Consider the following 19,988-nt stretch of genomic DNA (forward strand, 5'->3'; position numbering starts at 1 on the left):
TTCCACTATGTAGAAACTTAATAGGGAGAGACATCCAAGAGAAGAGGGTCAGCCCTGGAATAGGGTTCCCCCAGTCCCAAAGATTTTCATAACTTATTCTACATTGACTTGAATTCTGAGGATCTGATCAAATGAATCACACAGTGCAGTGAGTGGTGACCTTCCTGGGTGTAGCAAACCCATAGGTGCTAGTTGTGATTTGGACTCTTTCTCTTCCACGCAAGAAAGATCTAGTGGGATGCCAGTAAGGGAGTGTGGGTTCTCACAGGGAACCTCTTGCATCTGCTCTTCCCCTCCCCTTGGTCCCACTTAAAACTGTTGAATTGTCAAGCCCGTCAACTTCACGATTCCTGATGAGTTACTCAGGACACACCTACAACCGGCAGCACCCATGTGTGAACTGCTGCTTTAGAATTTACCCAAGATAGGTACTTACTTCAAGCTGCTATGGAAATGGCTATGGAAGCGTGGTCCTGGTGACATGGATTCGGGGTGTCCCTATGGGATTCTAACACGATCTTATCCCTCGGGAGCAAGTTGCTCACCCGAGGGGGAGGTAATGAGGCACTCCGACCTCAGAGGCTCCTGCATCATTATGTTCCGTCTCTTAGGAGTACACAGTCCCCCACATGGTTTTAGGGGAGCTCCAATTATGCTCCTGTTTAAAATAGCAAAAAATAAATTCATTTTTGGTTTTTAACTGATCCTTTTCAGAGTTAAAGAACTCAGATGATCTACTTGTTTTATAATTCTTAGGATAATCAACAGGTACTTAAGATGCCAACAAAGCCTCCCTAAATGAAGCTCTACATAGAGTAAAAGATAAAGTTTGTGAAATTATTTGAGTATTTTACTTTTATCAGATTTGTGGAATTAAATTTCTCAGAAAGTTGGAGTTAATTAAAAACTATATAGTCCTTATCTTCAGTTATCTACAGTAGTTTAAATGTATTTGTTGTGGGTCGAATTGTATCTCTCCCCAAAGACGCTGAAGTGCTAATCCCAGTACCTGTACATGATCAAATTAAGATGAGGTCATGAGGGGCTTCCCTGGTGGCGCAGTGGTTAAGAATCTGCCTGCCAATGCAGGGCACATGGGTTCAATCCCTGGTCCAGGAAGATCCCACATGCAGCGGAGCTACTAAGCCCGTGTGCCACAACTACTGAAGCCAGCAAGCCACAACTACTGAAGCCCGCGTGCCTAGAGCCCATGCTCCACAACAAGACCGCAATGAGAAGCCCGCACACAGCAACAAAGACCCAATGCAGTCAAAAATAAATCAATAAATAAATTTATAAAAAAAAAAAAAAAGATGAGGTCATGAGGGTGAGCCCTAACCCAATGCAACTGTGCACTTACAAAAAAAGGGAAATTTGGACACAAAGCCATGCACACAAGGACGTCATGTAAAAATTGGGAGTTATGCTGCCACAAGCCAAGGAGCTGTGAGAAGTAAGGAGAGAGGCCTGGGACTGACCTTTCCCGGGCGCCTCAGAGGAGCCCAGCCCTGCACACCACCGTCTCGTACTCGGGAACTCCAGAATGGGGAGACAGCACATTTCTGTTTGTTGCAATAGCCCTAGCAAACTAATACAGTATTTTATTTGGGGAAATAATTGTAGTTTGTAAGACTCCAAGCTAAACAGAAACTTCTTCAAAAAGAAGCCAGCTGAGAGTGCAGTTTAGTCTTTGAGAATTGAACTTTTTTGGCCCCCATTACAAGATAATTTGGTTCAAATAAACAAATTATATCTTCGTAGTAACACAGAAGTGCTGGTTTATATCCATGGTGCCTCAAATGCTATTCTAGCACACATCTAAATAAAAAGAGATTAACAGTAATATTTCAACTTTGTTGGAGCTCTGTCTGCCAGGAAGAAATGAATCAGCAGCTACAAAAATGTTCCTTCTTGTGAAGTTATCACAGGCAGACATAATATAATCCATGAAAGCAGAGAAAATTTATCTCAGAGGCTGTCTGTTTCAACATTTCTGTCTGGTTATTGCCAATTCTAATTTATTAAATATTTATAAATCATATACAAATAATTCTATTAAATTTAATTAGCATTTCTTGTGACATCCAACACGGGAAAAATCCCAAGATATACTTAGCTGTATAGAATAGCTCAGAAAAACAACAAGAACCATTAAAACTAATCATATCCCACAACTGTGATTCTACCATTTTGTCATCTACTTGAATAATATAATAGGTCCTTTTTATTTATTTTTTAACATCTTTATTGGAGTATAATTGCTTTACAATGGTGTGTTAGTTTCTGCTTTATAACAAAGTGAATCAGCTATACATATACATATATCCCCATATCTCCTCCCTCTTGTATCTCCCTCCCACCCTCCCTATCCCACCCCTCTAGGTGGTCACAAAGCACGGAGCTGATCTCCCTGTGCTAAGCGGCTGCTTCCCACTAGCTATCTATCTTACTATCTATGTGGTAGCATATATAAGTCCATGCCACTCTCTCACTTCTTCCCAGCTTCGTCCCCTCCCTGTGTCCTCAAGTCCACTCACTACGCCTGCATTTTTACTCCTGTCCTGTCCCTAGGTTCTTCAGAACCACTTTTTTTTTTTTTTAGATTCCATATACATATGTTAGCATACGGTATTTGTTTTTCTCTTTCTGATTTACTTCACTCTGTATGACAGACTCTAGGTTCATCCACCTCACTACAGATAACTCAATTTCGTTTCTTTTTATGGCTGAGTAATATTCCATTGTATACATGTGCCACATCTTCTTTATCCATTCATCTGTCGATGGACACTTAGGTTGCTTCCATGTCCTGGCTATTGTAAATAGAGCTGCAATGATCATTGTGGTACATGACTCTTTTTGAATTATGGTTTTCTCAGGGTATATGCCCAGTAGTGGGATTACTGGGTTGTATGGTAGTTCTATGGAAACACAATAGAACATGAATAGCCAAAGAAATCTTGAGAAAGAAAAACAGAGCTGGAGGAATCAGACTTCCGGACTTCAGACTATACTACAAAGCTACAGTAATAGGTCCTTTTTAAAAGCTTTTCATTGGAAATAATTTCAAATGATTTCAGTGAGCACTCATATACCTTTCACTCAGAATCACCTGTTAACATTCTGCTCTTTTTACTTTATTATTTGCCTTCTTCCTATCCATATGCATGTTCCAGTGTTTTCTTCTTGCTCGGTACTCAATTTACTGCGTATTTACTACATATTTACTAAGTACCAAGCCCTGTAGAAAGCACTGTGGTGGAGAGAAAGTGAATGAGACAGAACTCAGCTAGCAAGGGCAGACCAGGATCAGGCCCACCTGATCATTTTTAGTCGAATGCAGGAATAATCTGGTCCTTACATATTGAACAAATCTTAGGAATTATGGGGTACCTTCTTCCTAGGCAACCTCAGTGTTTTCATCATTAATGGCCCCACTCAGTTTCCCATGAAGAAACTCATCATCCTGCAGATCCAACTGGGCACAAAAGTTGCCCACAACTATGCCCATGATCCTGAGATCAATATTTTCCAACTTCCAGGAATATTATGTCTTCTTGGTGGACATACTTTCAAGTCAATGGGCCCACAGCCCCTGGGATTGTGCCTGGCACAAAATACTTGGAGAGTGAATAAATCTTGAAACTCAGTTTGAATAATCATATATTAAGCCCATAGAGAGCACTTGCTGTAATGCAGGTGCTGACATTTACTTCTCTCAGGGGCCCTTGGGAGAGTCTGTACTAGTATCCTCCTTTCACAGAGGTGGGCATTAAGATGTGAAGAGGTCAATCACTTGCCAAGGTCCACCCAGCCAGTGGTTAAAACCGAATCTCACTCAGCAGGTGCTTGACCATCAGACCTGCCTGCCTCTTCAGGCAATCCATCCTTTCCGCATGTTCAGGTTACGTTGATATCTCTTTGAACAAACCTTTATGAGCCTGTTTTCTCCTCCAAGATTCAAGTTTAGGGTATTCAGATATCTTGCATCATCAGTTAGAAAACACTGTGAGTCACTGCAGATTCAGTAAGTTGGGTAGATAGAACCCAGCTATAATTATAAAAACTCCTGGATATGAGGGGAAGCACAGCAAATTTCCTTGACAGTCAGGTTTCTGTGACCTAGGCTGTCTGATTGCATTTAAAAAGTCAAGTCTTCTAAAATCTTCTTCAAGATATACCCCAAACTGGAGAAGTTAAGGGAAGAGACGGAAAGGAAACCCACCCTCTTGATGGCTTCCTTTATTGTGAATATCACCGGCCCTCAGGGCTCACAACACAGACCTTTCTGAAGCTAGGAGCTGCGGACATTGGCTGAGCCAGCCCTCTCTGTAAACCCACATCAGCTGTCACAAGGATCCTGTGTGTGGAAAGTGAAAGCAGATCTTCCACAGCTGGACAAAACTTCCCAACTTCCCCCCGGCAGGTGGGTGCTAAGAAATTACTCAATAAAGATTAAAAAAAAAAAAAAAAACCACAACGAGATTTCAATTCACACCTGTTAGGATGGCTATTATCAAAAAGACAAGAAATAACAGGTGTTGGTGAGTATATGGAGAAAAGGGAACCCTGGAACACTGTTGGTGGGAATATAAATTTGTACAGTCATTATGGAAAACAGTATGTGGGTTCCTCAAAAAATGCAAAATAGAACTATTATATGATCCAGCAATCCTATTTCCATATATATACCTAAAAAGTAAATAAAATCAGTATCTCAAAGTGAAAAAAATAAAAAAGGACCAAAAACCACTCAGGCAGACTGTGTAACTTGAGGTCAGAATGTTCTTGATCTTCTGGATGTTCCTGCCTTACTCAATCATGCAGTTGAGTCATAAGAGGAAAATATGTGGGGAAAAAGCCTTCTGGCATCTCTAACTCACACCGGCATTCTCAGTGGCCTGGCCAGTTCCTACAAAGCAGTGAGTCCCAGAGAGACTGCAGAGCAGTTTTGGGACCTGGGCATCAAGAATTTGGGAAGGAGTTGCCCGGAGGACAAAGTACTTCTGCTCAGTAAGAAGTGCAGACTGGTGCGGAGCTTTTTTTCCAGGCCAGATTGTCACAGCTGAAGAGAGAGCCGGGGGCCCATTCAGGGAGCCAGGCCAGTGAGGAGGAGACCAGTGGATTCTGATGGAGGCTGGCAGCCCCACCGCATTTCACTGCAATGAGTCACTTAGACAATACAAAGAACAATGTGATTTGTAGGTGGTTATTGATAGCTCCAGGCATCCAGTCCTTCTAGTTTATAAAGATACAAATCTTAATGATTAATGGTTAAGATGAAAAAATAAATGCCCTCAAGCTAGGAAATTCAAACAGATTGTTTCCTCAGATCACACCACACAAAAGAGGGTCTGTTCTGTGAAGTCCAGCCTGTTCGGCCTGTTCCAATGCCAAGTACATTCCCGGTTCTACCCCACTCAAGGCCAGCTAAACTCTCACTGCAGAAACTTGAGTTCGCCAGGCATAGACACACCTGGGAGCCCGGTGAGAGAGGCCCGGCCCTGACAGCACTGGCTTTTGTGAATATACTTCAATAAGTGTCTCATGCGACGGTAGGTCCAGAAAGAATTGTGTTTTTTCATGGTACAAAATGAAGATTAGCGATTACATTGCTGCTGAAAATCTCCCTCATCCTAATCAAGAACAGTATGTCAAAAAGGCAAAGACACAGCCATTGCAAACCTCCATCATCATTTGAGTGAAGCTATTTTCTAAGCTTCAGAAAATTAGTCTAAATGACCATAGGTTATGATTATAGTAGGATTCACAACAGTCTGTGCTGTGTGCATAAAAGACTACCAACCAGTTTATACATTTTAATTGAAGTTCCCTCTGGCTGTAAGAGTTATTAAGTCTATAAACAAGGTAAGTGTGCTTACAGGAATCAGATCATGAATCCCTTTTAAGGAATGAGTCCCTTAAAAGTATCAACACTATTATGGGACTTTTGAACTGACAATCTCTCCTTGTCCTTAACTCAGTGGGAATGTTTTGGATATTGTACCTTAAGACATAGCACTGGCTTTTAACTTGAGATATATTCTTACTTTTAAGAATTATATCAATTCCTTTTTTATTAAGAGTATGTTTTAAAAGTTAGGAATGGATATTAAATTTTATCAAATACTGTCATGGAGAAAATCAAATGACAGTTTCCTCCATTTTTTGGTGAAGGTTATTAATATATTTTCTGATATTAAAACATTTCTGTTCCTGGTTTAAAACTCATACAATCACGACATATTACTCTTTTCTGATGCTAGATTCTATCTGCCAATGTCTTATTTAGATTTTTTGGTATCAAAATCAGTAAGACTCTCTTGTGATTGTTTTGTTTTGTCTTTCTAAATTTCAGATACTTTTGTCCATTTTTGATAATATATTGCTTTATCTCATAAAAACACATGTGGAAGCTTTTTCTGTCTCTCTGTTCTGGAACAGTTTACAGAGCATCTTTAACTTCTATGTTTCTTAATAATTTGGTATATTTCACCTGTGAAACCATCTGAGTGGAGGTGCCTCTGGAGGGATAGAACTCCGAATGCTATTTAAGATTTCTATCACTAAAATCAGTTTGGTGCATAAGGAGTCTTGATGGCTGTTCTCTCTTTCCAAATGTCTTATAATTCATTTAATTTCCTTAAAGGTTTTTCCCTTTCTCATTTTTATTTTGTATATTACTATACTCACTTTTCCATCATATTGATATATATATTAGCTAATAATTTATCTACTTAATTGTTAAAAGAATCATCTCGGATTAATTCATTTTTGCTGTTGATATAATTAAATTATGCTTTCAGTTTAAAAAAATTTTTATCTTATATTGGAGTAGAGTTGATTTACAATGCTGTGTTAGTTTCAGGTGAACAGCAAAGTGACTCAGTTATACGTATACATGTATCTATTCTTTTTCAAATTATTTTCCCATTTAGGTTATTACAGAATATTGAGCAGAGTTCCCTGTGATATACAGTAAGCCCTTGTTGTTTATCTATTTTAAATATAGCAGTGTGTACCTGTCAATCCCAAACTCCCAATCTATCCCTCTCCCCCACCCTTCTCCCCAGTAACCATGAGTTCATTCTCTAAGTCTGTGAGTCTGTTTCTGTTTTGTAAATAAGTTCATTTGTATCATTTTTTTTAGATTCACCATATAAGCAATATCATATGATATTTGTCTTTCTCTGTCTGACTTACTTCACTTAGTATGATAATCTCCATGTCCATCCATGTTGCTGTAAATGGCATTATTTCATTCTTTTTAATGGCTGAGTAGTATTCCATTGTATATATGTACCACATCGTCCTTATCCAGTCATCTGTCAATGCACATTTAGGTTGCTTCCATGTCCTGGCTATTGTAAATAGTGCTGCAATGAACATTGGGGTGCATGTATACTATCAAACCAAGTTTTTCTCCAGATATATGCCCAGGAGTGGGATTGCTAGCTCTACATGGTAGCTCTACTTTTAGTTTTTTAAGGAACCTCCATACTGTTTTCCATAGTGGCTACACCAATTTACATTCCCAGCAACAGTGTAGGAGGGTTCCCTTTTCTCCACACCCTCTCCAGCATTTATTGTTTGTAGATTTTTTGATAATGGCCCTTCTCACAGTTAAGAGGTAATACCTCATTGTAGTTTTGGTTTGCATTTCTCTAATAATTAGTGATGTTGAACATCTTTTCATGTGCCTCTTGGCCATCTGTATGTCTCCTTTGGAGGAATGTCTATTTAGGTCTTCTGCCCATTTTTTGATTGGGTTGTTTGGGTTTTTCTGATATTGAGCTGTATGAGCTGTTTGTAACTTTGGAAATTAATCCCTTGTCTCTTGCATTGTTTGCAAATATTTTCTCCCCTTTCATAGGTTGTCTGTTCATTTTGTTTATGGTTTCCTTTGCTGTGCAAAAGCTTTTGAGTTTAATTAGGTTCCATTTGTTTATTTTTGTTTTTATTTCCATTACTCTGGGAGATGGCAACTGTATGCCAATAAAGTGGACAATGTGGAAGAAATGGACAAATTCTTACAAAGGCATAATCTCCCAAGACTGAAGCAGGAAGAAACAGAAAATATGAACAGGCCAGTCAAAAGTACTGGAATTGAAAGTGTGATTAAAAAACTCCCAACAAACAAAAGTCTAGGACCAGATGGCTTCACAGGTGAATTCTATCAAACATTTAGAGAAGAGTTAACACCTATTTTTCTGAAACTATTCCAAAAATTTGCAGGGGAAGGAATACTCCCAAACTCATTCTATGAGGCTGCCATCACCCTGATACCAAAATCAGACAAAGATACCACAAAAAAAGAAAATTACAGGCCAATATGATGAACACAGATGCAAAAATCCTCAACAAAATACTAGCAATTCAAATCCAACAACACATAAAAAGGATCATACACTGTGATCAAGTGGGATTTATCCCAGGATGCAAGGATTTTTCAACATCCGCAAATCAATCAGTGTGATACACCACATCAACAAATTGAAGAATAAAAACCATATGATCATCTCAATAGATGCAGAAAAAGCTTTTGACAAAATTCAACACACATTTATGATAAAAACTCTCCAGAAAGTGGGCATAGAGGGAATCTACCTCAACATAATAAAGGCCATATTTGACAAACCTCCAGCTAACATCATACCCAATGGTGAAAAGCTGAAAGAATTTCCTCTAAGATCAGGAAAAAGACAAGGATGTCCACTCTCACCACTTTTATTCAACACAGTTTTGGAAGTTGTAGCCATGGAAATCAGAGAAGAAAAAAGAAATAAAAGGAATCCAAATTGGAAAAGAAGAAGTAAAACTGTCACTGTTTGCAGATGACATGATACCATACATAGAAAATCCTAAAAATGCTAGCAGAAAACTACTAGAGCTCATCAATGAATTCAGTAACACGGCAGGATACAAAATTAATACACAAAAATCTGTTGCATTCCTATACACTGACAATGAAATATCAGAAAGAGAAATTAAGGAAACAATCCCATTTACCATCACATCACAAAGAATAAAATACCTAGGAATAATCCTATCTAAGTAGGCAAAAGATCTGTACTCGGAAAACTATAAGACGCAGATGAAAGAAATCAAAGACGACACAAACAGATGGAAGGATATACCATGTTCTTGGATAGGCAGAATCAATGTTGTCAACATGAGTATACTACCCAAGGCAATCTACAGATTCAATGCAATTCCTATCAAATTACCAATGGCATTTTTCACAGAACTAAAACAAAGAAAGCTTAAAATTTGTGTGAGACACAAAAGACTCTGAATAGCCAAAGCACTCTTGAGAAAGAAAAACAGAGCTGGAGGAATCAGGCTTCCTGACTTCAGACTATACTACAAAGCTACAGTCATCAAAACAGTATGGTACTGGCACAAAAAAACAGAAATATAGATCAATGAAACAGGATAGAAAGGCCAGAGATGAACCCACGCACCTATGGTCAATTAATCTATGACAAAGGAGGCAAGACTATACAATGGAGGAAAGACAGTATCTTCAATAAATGGTGCTGGGAAAACTGGACAGCTACATGTAAAGAAATGAAATTAGAACCCTCTTTAACACCACACACAAAAATATGCTTTGTTTTACACAGCCTTCCCTCTGCTTTGCTCAGGTTGAGTGTGTGTTCATGTGCATCTGTATATTTTTCCTGCCTATTTTAGTTGAGTACATACCTAGTTTACTTTCATTAGTTGTTACTCCATCACGTAACCATAGATTTTCCTCTAAACACCATTTATCAGCATATACATTGTCTTTTGTTTTAATCCTATAATCTAGAAATAATAATATTAACCTTATAGTATGAAGATAAATGCATAATAGTCACTCTTCTTCTAAATTAAAAAATTATGTTTCATTATCTTACAAAGTACTAAGTGGTATGTATATTTTTTTCTTCTAATTTCTTTTACACATTTGGTCATTAGATTTCCCATTCTACAAAAATTATGTTTCTCCTATGATTTGCCCAATTTTCTACTGATTGCACATTTAAACAGTTTTTAATGATTTAAATAATAATTAATAAAAACACTTCTAAATAATTTAAATAAATTTTAATCACTTGGAAGTAACTTGAGTTTTGGGGGAAGGGAAGGTATCTGGATGTCAGTAGATACCAGTAACTTTATTTTTAAGTCCAGTAACTTTATTAGGATTTTTGTTTGTTTCTTTGTTTTTTGTTTGTTTTTTTTTTCTGGGAGAAGGAAGGATTTATTATTACTTGCAGCAAGTAAGGAGAACACCAGGGATCTTTCCCAAAGCAGTGTCTCCCCAACAGCAAAAGTGATGAAGTTTTTTTTGTTTGTTTTTTAATAAATTTATTTATTTATTTTTGGCTGTGTTGGGTCTTCGTTTCTGTGTGAGGGCTTTCTCTAGTTGCGGCAAGCGAGGGCCACTCTTTATCGCGGTGCGCGGGCCTCTCACTATCATGGCCTCTCTTGTTGTGGAGCACAGGCTCCAGACGCGCAGGCTCAGTAGTTGTGGCTCACGGGCCTAGTTGCTCCGTGGCATGTGGGATCCTCCCAGACCAGGGCTCGAACCCGTGTCCCCTGCATTGGCAGGCAGACTCTCAACCACTGTGCCACCAGGGAAGCCCAAAAGTGCTGAAGTTTTAAGCTAAGGTACATGCATATTCATGAAGGGGCTTGAGCAGAGGAGAATCAGCATAGAATTGGGGCAAATGTCAACAGAGTCCAAGCTTTAGTTGATCAAAGTCAGGAGTGTCAACATCATTCCATCCTCCACCTGGGTGGGTCCTTAGTTCCTGCAGAATTTAATCCTTTGACCAACAAGACAAATTCAGGATTCAGTCCAGAGAATAGTTACACTGCCTGGGTGAAGCGCTGCTGCAGTCCAGCGCCTGGCCCGCTGCCCTGGGCTCGGCAGCCAGGTCTGCAGGCAGCCCACTACCTTCCTGGAGACACTACAGTGAGGTGGTGGCTGACCATGAAGATGACCCCAACTTCTTCAAGATGGTGGAGGGCTTCTTCCACCGCAGGGCCGGCATCATGGAGGACAAGCTGGTGGAGGACCTCAAGATCCAGAAGAGTGAGGGTGCGTGGCATCCTGAGAATCACAAGCCCTGCAACCATGTGCTGAGCCTGTCCTTCCCCATCCCGTGCAACCACAGCTCCTGGGAAGTCATCGAAGGCTACTGGGCCCAGTACAACATGGATTTGTTCTGTTTTTTATAGATTTAAATCCATTTCTTCCCTTGGATACAATGCCTTTTAAAATATATAGATTTATATCTCTATTTCAGGAATGTTTTCTTAAATTATACCTTTAAATATTTTTTTCTGTTTAAATTTTATGGGCTTTTTTTGGGGGGTAGAGGGAGATACTAACTATACATATCCTTTCTTTTTCTTTGTCTTATGCATATTCTTCTTTGTTTGACTTCCATGTGTAATATTTTCCCTAAAATCAATTTTAACACTTTCAAAAAATCTAATTTTGCTGATTAGTCTCAAGCCTGTCATGTATATTCTTCACTCTCTTTTCTGTGAATCTCTCTCTCTCTCTCCCTCTCTCTTGCTTCATCTGTATTTCTGGTATCTTTTTATCCCTTTTTTTTCTTTTCCTTTTCTTCTCCATTTCTTTCCTCACCGCTGTTAATTTATTCTTTGTCTTTTTATTTCATTTTTTAGCTCTTTCATCCAGGCTTTGCAGTCTTATTTCAAAGAGCTCACTTTTTCATGAATTCATTTGTGTGTGGAGAACATCTTAGTTACAGTTTGACCTGCCTGTGGCAACCGTTTTCAAAGGTCTCATCTTCATCTCCTTCTCTTTGGGTCATTTTTAATTACTGCTTTTCCCTGTGGTATGTTTGCACAGATCCAATAGTGATTGGTGTTGACTGTGACTGTTCACTTCTACATAACGGACTTCATCTTTGCATGAGGGGAGCCCTTCCCCAGCGACTGTTCATTAGGGCTGGGCAGGGGCTGCGGATGAGCCTGAGTCGGAGGCTCCTCCGGTTCTCATCTTTGCCAAGGAGCACTGTCACTGCCACTCAGCCACGTGACGATGACTGCTCTGAGATGCAGGCGATCTCTCTGGATCTCTGGGAATCCACCACTAGAATGCACTTTTCACTGGAGCGCTGAATTCATCTTCCTTTTTCACTGTGCATCTAGCCCCAGTGTGGATCTGTGTGGCTGCAGGTCTGTGAGCCACCAACAGATCCTACTATATTCAGCCAATGGTGAAACAAACATAATAGGATATGATTCACAGTCCAAAGAGGAAGACATGCATATACATAAAGAATTATAGCAATTTTTATATTTTTGGCACATTCTCTTTATTGGATATGTGATTTGCAAATATTTTTCCCATTCTGTGGCTGTCCTTTCATTCTCTTAATTCACTGAGGGGGATGTGGAAAATACTCAGTGCCTGTTGACTCCCTCCCATCCCTTTGTATGCACAGAATAGGTTACAGGTTAACAACTCTTTCCATGCACCTTTTTTTAACTTAATCCTCATAAAAACCAGAAGCACTCCTAATTAAATTATACCCATGGAGTCTGTGGCTCAGATAAATGGGATGATCCAACAGAACCTGCCTTGCTGGAGAAATAACAGGCGGGGTCCCCACCCAGCCTCCCACCTCCACATCCACTCCCAGCACCCGTGTCCATCCCACCAGGGGCTTCTATGAAGGCCTCTCACCTTTCTACACGTGAGTTCATTGGGAAAGCACTTTTGGGCATACAATCTCATCTATTCTCACCAAGGTGTCCATCAACAGATGAATGGATAAAGAAGATGTGGCACATATATACCATGGAGTATTACTCAGCCATAAAAAGAAACGAAATTGAGTTATTTGTAGTGAGGTGGATGGACCTAGAGTCTGTCATACAGAGTGAAGTAAGTCAGAAAGAGAAAAACAAATACTATATGTTAACACATATATATGGAATCTAAAAAAAAAAAAAGGTTCTGAAGAACCTAGGGGCAGGACAGGAATAAAGATGCAGACGTAGAGAGTGGACTTGAGGACACGGGGAGGGGGAAGGGTAAGCTGGGACAAAGTGAGAGAGTGGCATGGACATATATACACTACCAAACGTAAGATAGATAGCTAGTGGGAAGCAGCTGCATAGCACAGGGAAATCAGCTCGGTGCTTTGTGACCACCTAGAGGGGTGGGATAGGGAGGGTGGGAGGGGGACACAAGAGGGAGGAGATATGGGGATATATGTATACGCATAGCTGATTCACTTTGTTATAAAGCAGGAACTAACACACCATTGTAAAGCAATTATACTCCAAAAAAGAGGTTAAAAAAAATTTTTTTAATGAAAGCTGGATGTGTTAAAATTTACATGGGCGAAGGATCAAGGTTTTCTGTGTGCTCTGTTTCCTCGTTAATCAGTGCAAGGTCAACAGTGGCCTCTGACAACTGAACCCAGACAAGCTGTCCCTGCTGGCACACCCTGGCTCCCCGCACAGTGAACAGCACGGCTCAGCCTGGGGAAAGCGGCGGGACAGGCTCTAGCCAGACTATCCAAGAGAAATACCACTCATGCTACAGGTGGAAGAGAAAGTTTTCCAGTTGCCACGTTTTAAAAAGTAAAGATAAACAGGTGAAATTTATTTTATAATATATGTTCTTTATTATATCTAAAACATTGTCACGTCAACATATGTTCAAGTGTAAAAGTTATGAATATTTTACACTTAACTTTCATACTAAGTGTCCGGCATCCAGTGAGTATCTTACACTTTTGACACATCTGCACTTGGACTAACCACACTTCCAGTGTCGAGAGCCTCCTGTGGCTAGTGGCTACCTCACTGGACAGCTCGTCAGCAGAGTTCCCTGCGTGCACAGTGAAAAGGGCTCCTCACCTGCCTCTACCTGACCTGAGGGATGCCATAAAGACTTCTTAATTACTGTCATTATTACAATTATCATTTATGGAACATGCACCACGTGCCAAGGACTTGTGTGTGTGTCTGTGTATATATACATACACACACGCTCAGACCTGAACAGAACCTGATGTATCATGGTCCGGCCTTATGAAGGCTCGGAGAAGGTTACGTAACTTCCCCAAAGGCACGTGGACTAGGAGGGGCCGGGTCAGCTGACTCCAGAGCCTATGCATTTCCCCATCCACACACTCATATATATTGCTCTCTGTCTGTGTGTCCTACTCCAGCAGTAGAAAACCACTCGTTTTTGTTGTGAGGACACCTCATTCTTCCAGCACCTCGGAGGCAGCTCTAGCTTACGTCCCAGCTGAAGTCCTTGTGGCTGTTTCTATGGGGGGTCAGTTTAACAACCCTCAGGGCAGGCACCCACAGAAGTGGAGTCAGAAGGGAAGGCTGTAGCGCAGGCGGAGCCAAGGTCTTCCCTTGGACAGCATCACAGTGCGTGGCCCCTGTCTGGTTGCCTTGAACACCTGCCATATCTGATTCCATGACACCCTGTGACTGAGGTCCATAAACCCTTGACATAACTCTTTGTGGAATCAGTCAGTCACCTCCTCAGCAAGAGTAACGAGGTGGCCGGAGGCCACACAGCAGGTGAGGCCCACCCCAACTATAGCGAGCTGCGAGGTTGAAGAGAGAGGGCTACCAGATGGGGACCCAAGGAAGGAAGGGCTCGCTGTGATACCTGCACGACTTGGAGAGCAAAATCCCGATCATGCCATAGAAGTGGAAACAGAGGTGAGTCAGGCTGAGCACCAGGAAGACCAGCTGAGGGAGCAACACAAACAAACCAGATGAACAAAACTACTGGTAAATTGTTTCTTAAGGTCTAAACTCCACAGGCCCTTGGGGCGGTTTGAATGCATCCAGCACGGAAACCCCACCCGGTGCCCGGCATGATGGACACAAATGAGTTTGACGTGCGCCCTGCACTCCTCGAAACCCTGGAGTGTGAATATCACTCTCCCACCTATCAGGTCTCCTAACCTCCATGCCAGCCCCTCCCAGTGCTTCCTCAAGATGCTCAAAAGAATGTTTTCATGTATTTGTGAAATCTATGAAATATGAAATATATATTATCAGTTTCCCTGGACAAGTAAAAACCCTTTAAAAGCTCCTGTGTAAGGAATTTCCTTCAAGTCTGTTTATGGTTATCTCACCATTGACGAGCTACCCATTCGTCCATGCCTTCATTCGTCCATGCCTTCATTCGTCCATGCCTTCATTCGTCCATGCCTTCACTCATGCAGAAGAACAAGAGGAAGAAGAGGATGCTCAGCTCCTGTGGACCCTCTGAGTTGACACTTTTAAGCTAAAAAGGTCCTCTTTTGGGGGATTCCCCCTTCCCTCCGTCTGCGGAGTAGTGCTGGCACATACTAACATTCATTTCTAAGCAAAGAAAGAGTGAGCATGCAGTGAGTGCCAACTGCGTTATCAGGCACTACGGCCCCGTGACTGGAAGAAGAATGGCAATCAGTGCTTCACAGAAGACTGACGTGAGGCAGCGTGTGTGGAAAGCACGCTGTGAACCATAGCCACACAGTGAGCACTAATCTCACACCCCACCTTCCTGCCTCCATGGCCACAGTCCATCACAAAGTGCCTTGTGGCTCTCGGATGGTCACGCGCCCAAACTCAGATTAGGTCATGAACTTTTGGGGGGCCTTTTTTTTTTTTTTTTACAGACATGTGGTTTTTTAAAATTAATTAATTAATTAGTTTTTGGCTGAGCTGGGTCTTCGTTGTTGTGCGCGGGCTTTCTCTAGTTGCAGTGAGCCGGGGCTACTCTTCGTTGCAGTGCGCGGGCTTCTCATTGCGGTGGCTTCTCTTGTTGCAGAGCACGGGCTCTAGGCGCATGGGCTTCAGTAGTTGTGGCACGCGGGCTCAGTAGTTGTGGCTCGTGGGCTCTAGAGCGCAGGCTCAGTGGTTGTGGCGCACGGGCTTAGTTGCTCCACAGCATGTGGGATCTTCCTGGACCAGGGCTCGAACCCGCGTCCCCTGCATTGGCAGGCAGATTCTCAACCACTGCGCCACCAGGGAAGCCCACCAGGAGGGGCCTCACACATTCTTTTCCGTCTTCTTTTGGAGTCACATGCACTGTGCCCCGTGGGCCCACTATCAGAAGCTGCAAATGTCACCAGAGAAAAGTTCATTCTGGGTGGTGAATGTGAGGTACTGGATAGCACCGCTGTGCGCCAAGCCACACTGGAGTCTGGGACAGAAGGAAGAACCAGTAGCACTGACCCTGTCTTTGTTTAAAATTGTGATGCTTTGTCCATGACAAATTTTTTGGCATGAAGTTTGATTTTTTACTTTGCGCTAGAACATTACTTACCTTGGGGACAGTTTGTGGTACCCGAGGTGAGTGCAGCACCTGGGAGCAGCCCGTTCTCCCGCCCTTCCCTCCCTTTGTGCCCACACACAGGCACAGCCCTGAGGCTCCATTCACAGCCCCAACACGGACCGCGTCGTTCAACTGTCTCGAGAGTCTAAGACCTCACAGCATTTCCTCGCTTCACTCCCGAGGCAAAGCGTGCTGGACCTGGAGCGTCAGCTGCTCTGAGATCTTCATAGCACAAAAGTGAAATAGAGGCCAAAGGAGCGAAGTTCCTGAGGAAAAGTTCAGAATGATTTCTGGTACCTTCCATTGCTCAAGGAAACTACAGGAATACATTCCATCTTACCAAGACCCACTGCGTTAAAGGCGTGTGCTCCTTCACCACTCCCCCCGCAACCCAGCTCATATGTTGAAGCCCTAACCCTCAGTGTGGCTGTTTTTGGAGATGGGCCCTCTCAGGAAGTAACTAAGGTTAAATGAGTTCATAAGGGTGAGGTCCCAACGATGGAATTAGGGTTCTTATACGAAGAGGAAGAGACACCAGACACACCAGAGATCCCCCTCACCACCACGTGAGGACACAGTAAGGCGGCTGTCTGCAAGTCGAGAAGGGAGCGCTCACCAGCACCCGACCACGCCATCACCTGCATCTCAGGCTTCCAGCCTCCAGAACTGTGGAAGATCAGTGTTCGCAGTTTAAGTCCCCCAGAGTACGGTATTTCATTATGGCAGCCTGAGCGAAGATCCAGCTGCGGATAAGGCACGAGGCCTGGATGGAGGAGGGTGCCCAGCCCTGGGTGAACCCAAGCTCCTGTGTTCCATGAGTGGGCCAAGGGCCCAGTGAACTCGCCTCTGGAAGCAGGAGGTGGTACAGTGGGGCTGAGTCCCTGCAGAGGATGGTGACTGACTCCAGCAGGGAGGAGAGGGTGAGACCCCCAGTGGGGAGCATCTCAGCGCTCAGGAACACGCTTGAGAAGAGCTGGGTTGGAGGGTTGTAGAGGGTAAAGTGCATGGACACAGCCCTGGTGCTGCGGTCAATCCAACCACTGGCCCTGGGGCCGGTCAGGGCTGCACGTGCAGCAGGCCTGCCAAGTGGTGCAAGTCATAGGGACCCTAGCAGCACCCCGTCCCAGGCTCCACACCCAGACGCCGGATGCAACTCCTGGGCTCACAGAGCTGGATAGATGGCCCTTCTGCGTCTTCCGACCCCTTCAACAGTTCATTGTCCCTCTCTCCTTGCCCGGGACCCCCAGGCAGAGGGAATCTTTCAGAGAGGGGGGCTTCCATTTCCCATAGGTACAACTCAGGGAGAAATACCCCATCTGTCACCACAAGGATTCTAGAATATTCATTTTTCTTTTTTGGCAATGGACTCCATCATTGGAAAGAAGCTACCTTTTACCAATCCGTACTTACTAACAATTAAATCATTTCTTTGTTGTTGTTGTTGTTGTTATTAGTACTACTCAGAGGCAGGCATTACTGTAACTGCCACAGAGCTCCCTGTCAGTCTCAGACAATCTGTCACCACCGGTGTTAGCACAATACCAGGGAGGTGGCGGCAGGGACAGTGCGACTGGTGGGACAGGCCAGGCTGGCCGACTGCAGTCTGTGACTGCAACGTGGGTGGCTTGAGCCTCTGTTCCTCATCTGCACGAGGCAGTAGGTTAGCCCTACTTCATAGAGGTGCTTAAGGACCAGATGAGGCCGTATAGATGCCCTGCTTAGCACAGAACAAGTGTCCTTTAGGTTCTATAACCTCCAGACCTTCTAGCAATCTGGAAGGAAGTTTTCGCTTGTGCTTTCTCATGCACTTGGAGACTGCAGGGCTGAGTTTGCCTTCTACTTCTGTTAAGGCCTAACCGCATGGCCCCGGGGAAGTGACTCTGTCATTGCACAGTAATAACCACCTTGTTCTGGCCCTGGGAAGCTTTCTTCTTGAAAACATTCTAAAGGTTTAGCCAGCATTCTAAGAAAGACAGCAGCTACCTCCCCGGGCCTTGTAGCAAAACAGAATGATCTATTTTTATCTTTTTCTAAAGTTTCTCCAGTGTCATCCCTGTAACTGCACAGAATACAACAAATGCAGAATTAGCAACACAGTGTTTGAGGAATTCAGGATGAAAAATTTAATTTTTTTTTAAAGGTGGAAAATAAGAAGTAAGCAAAGAATACGGTTATGACTCAAAATGCACATTCACTGGTAACCTTGCTTCAGAAGGGCAGGACAAGCCTTGCCTGGCGGCTTCCGGATGGTCCCATCTTAGCTTTTGCTCCTTCTCGCTCCAGAGGTGTCCCTGTGCCTCCGTGTCACAGCACTTTGCTTACTGAACCAGCCTTCCATCCCCATGGGCCTACGAGCTCCTATGGCCCAGCCATGCCCCTGCGTCCAGCTCTGGCCTGGCAAACAAGGGGTCTGGAGAAGCTGGTGTGGCTAAAGGGGGTGTGAGAGGAGGGGGCAGAGGTGTGAGGGGCAGAGAAAAGAATAGGACACTCTGGGGACAGCCGCGGGCCTTACGACCTACAGATCGTTCAAGAACCTGCGCCATGTTACGAGTCAGGTGTCTGTGGCTATTTCACCCCACTGTGACACCACCCCTGTGAAGGGCAGATGGACGCCCACCTGAGCACCCGGCATGCTGGCTGTGGAGAGGCCTCCCTGGTACAGGCCTTCCAGCATCGTGGTCGGGCGCCAGTCCCACCAGCCATCCACGCTTCTTGGGCCACCGAAGGAGTGCCTGGCACTTACTAGAGCGAGAATAGAAACAAAGAATTATTTTTCTAACGTAAAGTGAAGGGTGTCCCTCACTTTTCACAAGTTCACTTTACGCCACCTCACTTTTAAGAAAGACGTACCTTCGTACCTGTGTTTGCTAACTGCAAGACATTCAAAGAGGAGTTTTACTTTCACGAGAAAAGGTGAAACACAAGAACGGCATTCAGGCTTGGTGCGTAGCAGCCATCATGGAGGCAGTGCGCCCTCCAGGCAGGGAAAGGGGCACCTCTGAGCTGCTTCCTGGGAAACGTGCTCCACATCTCAGCATCAAGCTGCCATGGCTTTGAACCGCCTATGGTTTATCTCTATTTATTTTGTGCATCTGTTAGCAAGACTTGTCCTAAGGTAACTGCTTCTTCACTTCACACCATTTCAGCTTAACCAAAGTCTTCATAGGAACGTTCTGCTCTCAGGACAGCAGGGGACACCTGCACTCGGCAGGAATGAAACCAAAGCCATCTGCAGTGGGGAGTGCCCCCTAGCGGCAGGTGAGGAGACAGAATAGTGGAGAAAGCACTCGTTCACGTGCTCCCTCATTCACTCCACAAATGTTACTGTGCAACACCTACGTGCAGGGCACTCTTCTGGGCACGGGAAACAACAACAAATAAAATACATCAGCAAAACAGATATTGTGTTTGTGATAAAGCTTAAGGAGAGAAAACTAAGCAAGCTAGACAGGCAGGAAGTGGCAGGGGGCAGGTGGAGATTTTTCTCTAAGTGGCCACGGAACACTTCAATACAAGGTGACGTTTCAGCAAAGCCCTGAGGGCAATGAGGGGTCAGCCACATGGACGGCTGCGCAAGGGCGTTCCAGGCGGAGGATTAGGGGAGGCAAAGGCCTGGATGGGTGCATGCCTGGGAGGTTAAGGGACGGTGTGGGAGCCC

General features: G+C 43.5%; 1 protein-coding gene across 17 annotated transcripts in view; it reads right to left on the bottom strand.

Moving 5' to 3' along the window:
* Nucleotides 1–19,988, bottom strand: part of MRPS24 (mitochondrial ribosomal protein S24) — a 152,167-nt gene that overhangs the window by 97,960 nt on the left and 34,219 nt on the right. The window contains exons 4-5 of one of the 17 annotated variants that reach the window (XM_057549990.1): nucleotides 18,948–19,072; nucleotides 18,436–18,758 (exon numbers count right to left, since the gene is read on the bottom strand). The exons of the other annotated variants lie outside the window; for them this stretch is intronic. Coding sequence (XP_057405973.1) covers nucleotides 18,588–18,758; nucleotides 18,948–19,072 — 296 coding nt within the window. The 3' untranslated portion in view covers nucleotides 18,436–18,587. Of the gene's footprint in view, nucleotides 1–18,435; nucleotides 18,759–18,947; nucleotides 19,073–19,988 lie in introns of those variants that run through there. 17 annotated transcript variants of the gene reach the window in all.

Source organism: Balaenoptera acutorostrata, chromosome 7 (genome assembly GCF_949987535.1).
Source record: "Balaenoptera acutorostrata chromosome 7, mBalAcu1.1, whole genome shotgun sequence".
NCBI lineage: Eukaryota > Metazoa > Chordata > Mammalia > Artiodactyla > Balaenopteridae > Balaenoptera > Balaenoptera acutorostrata.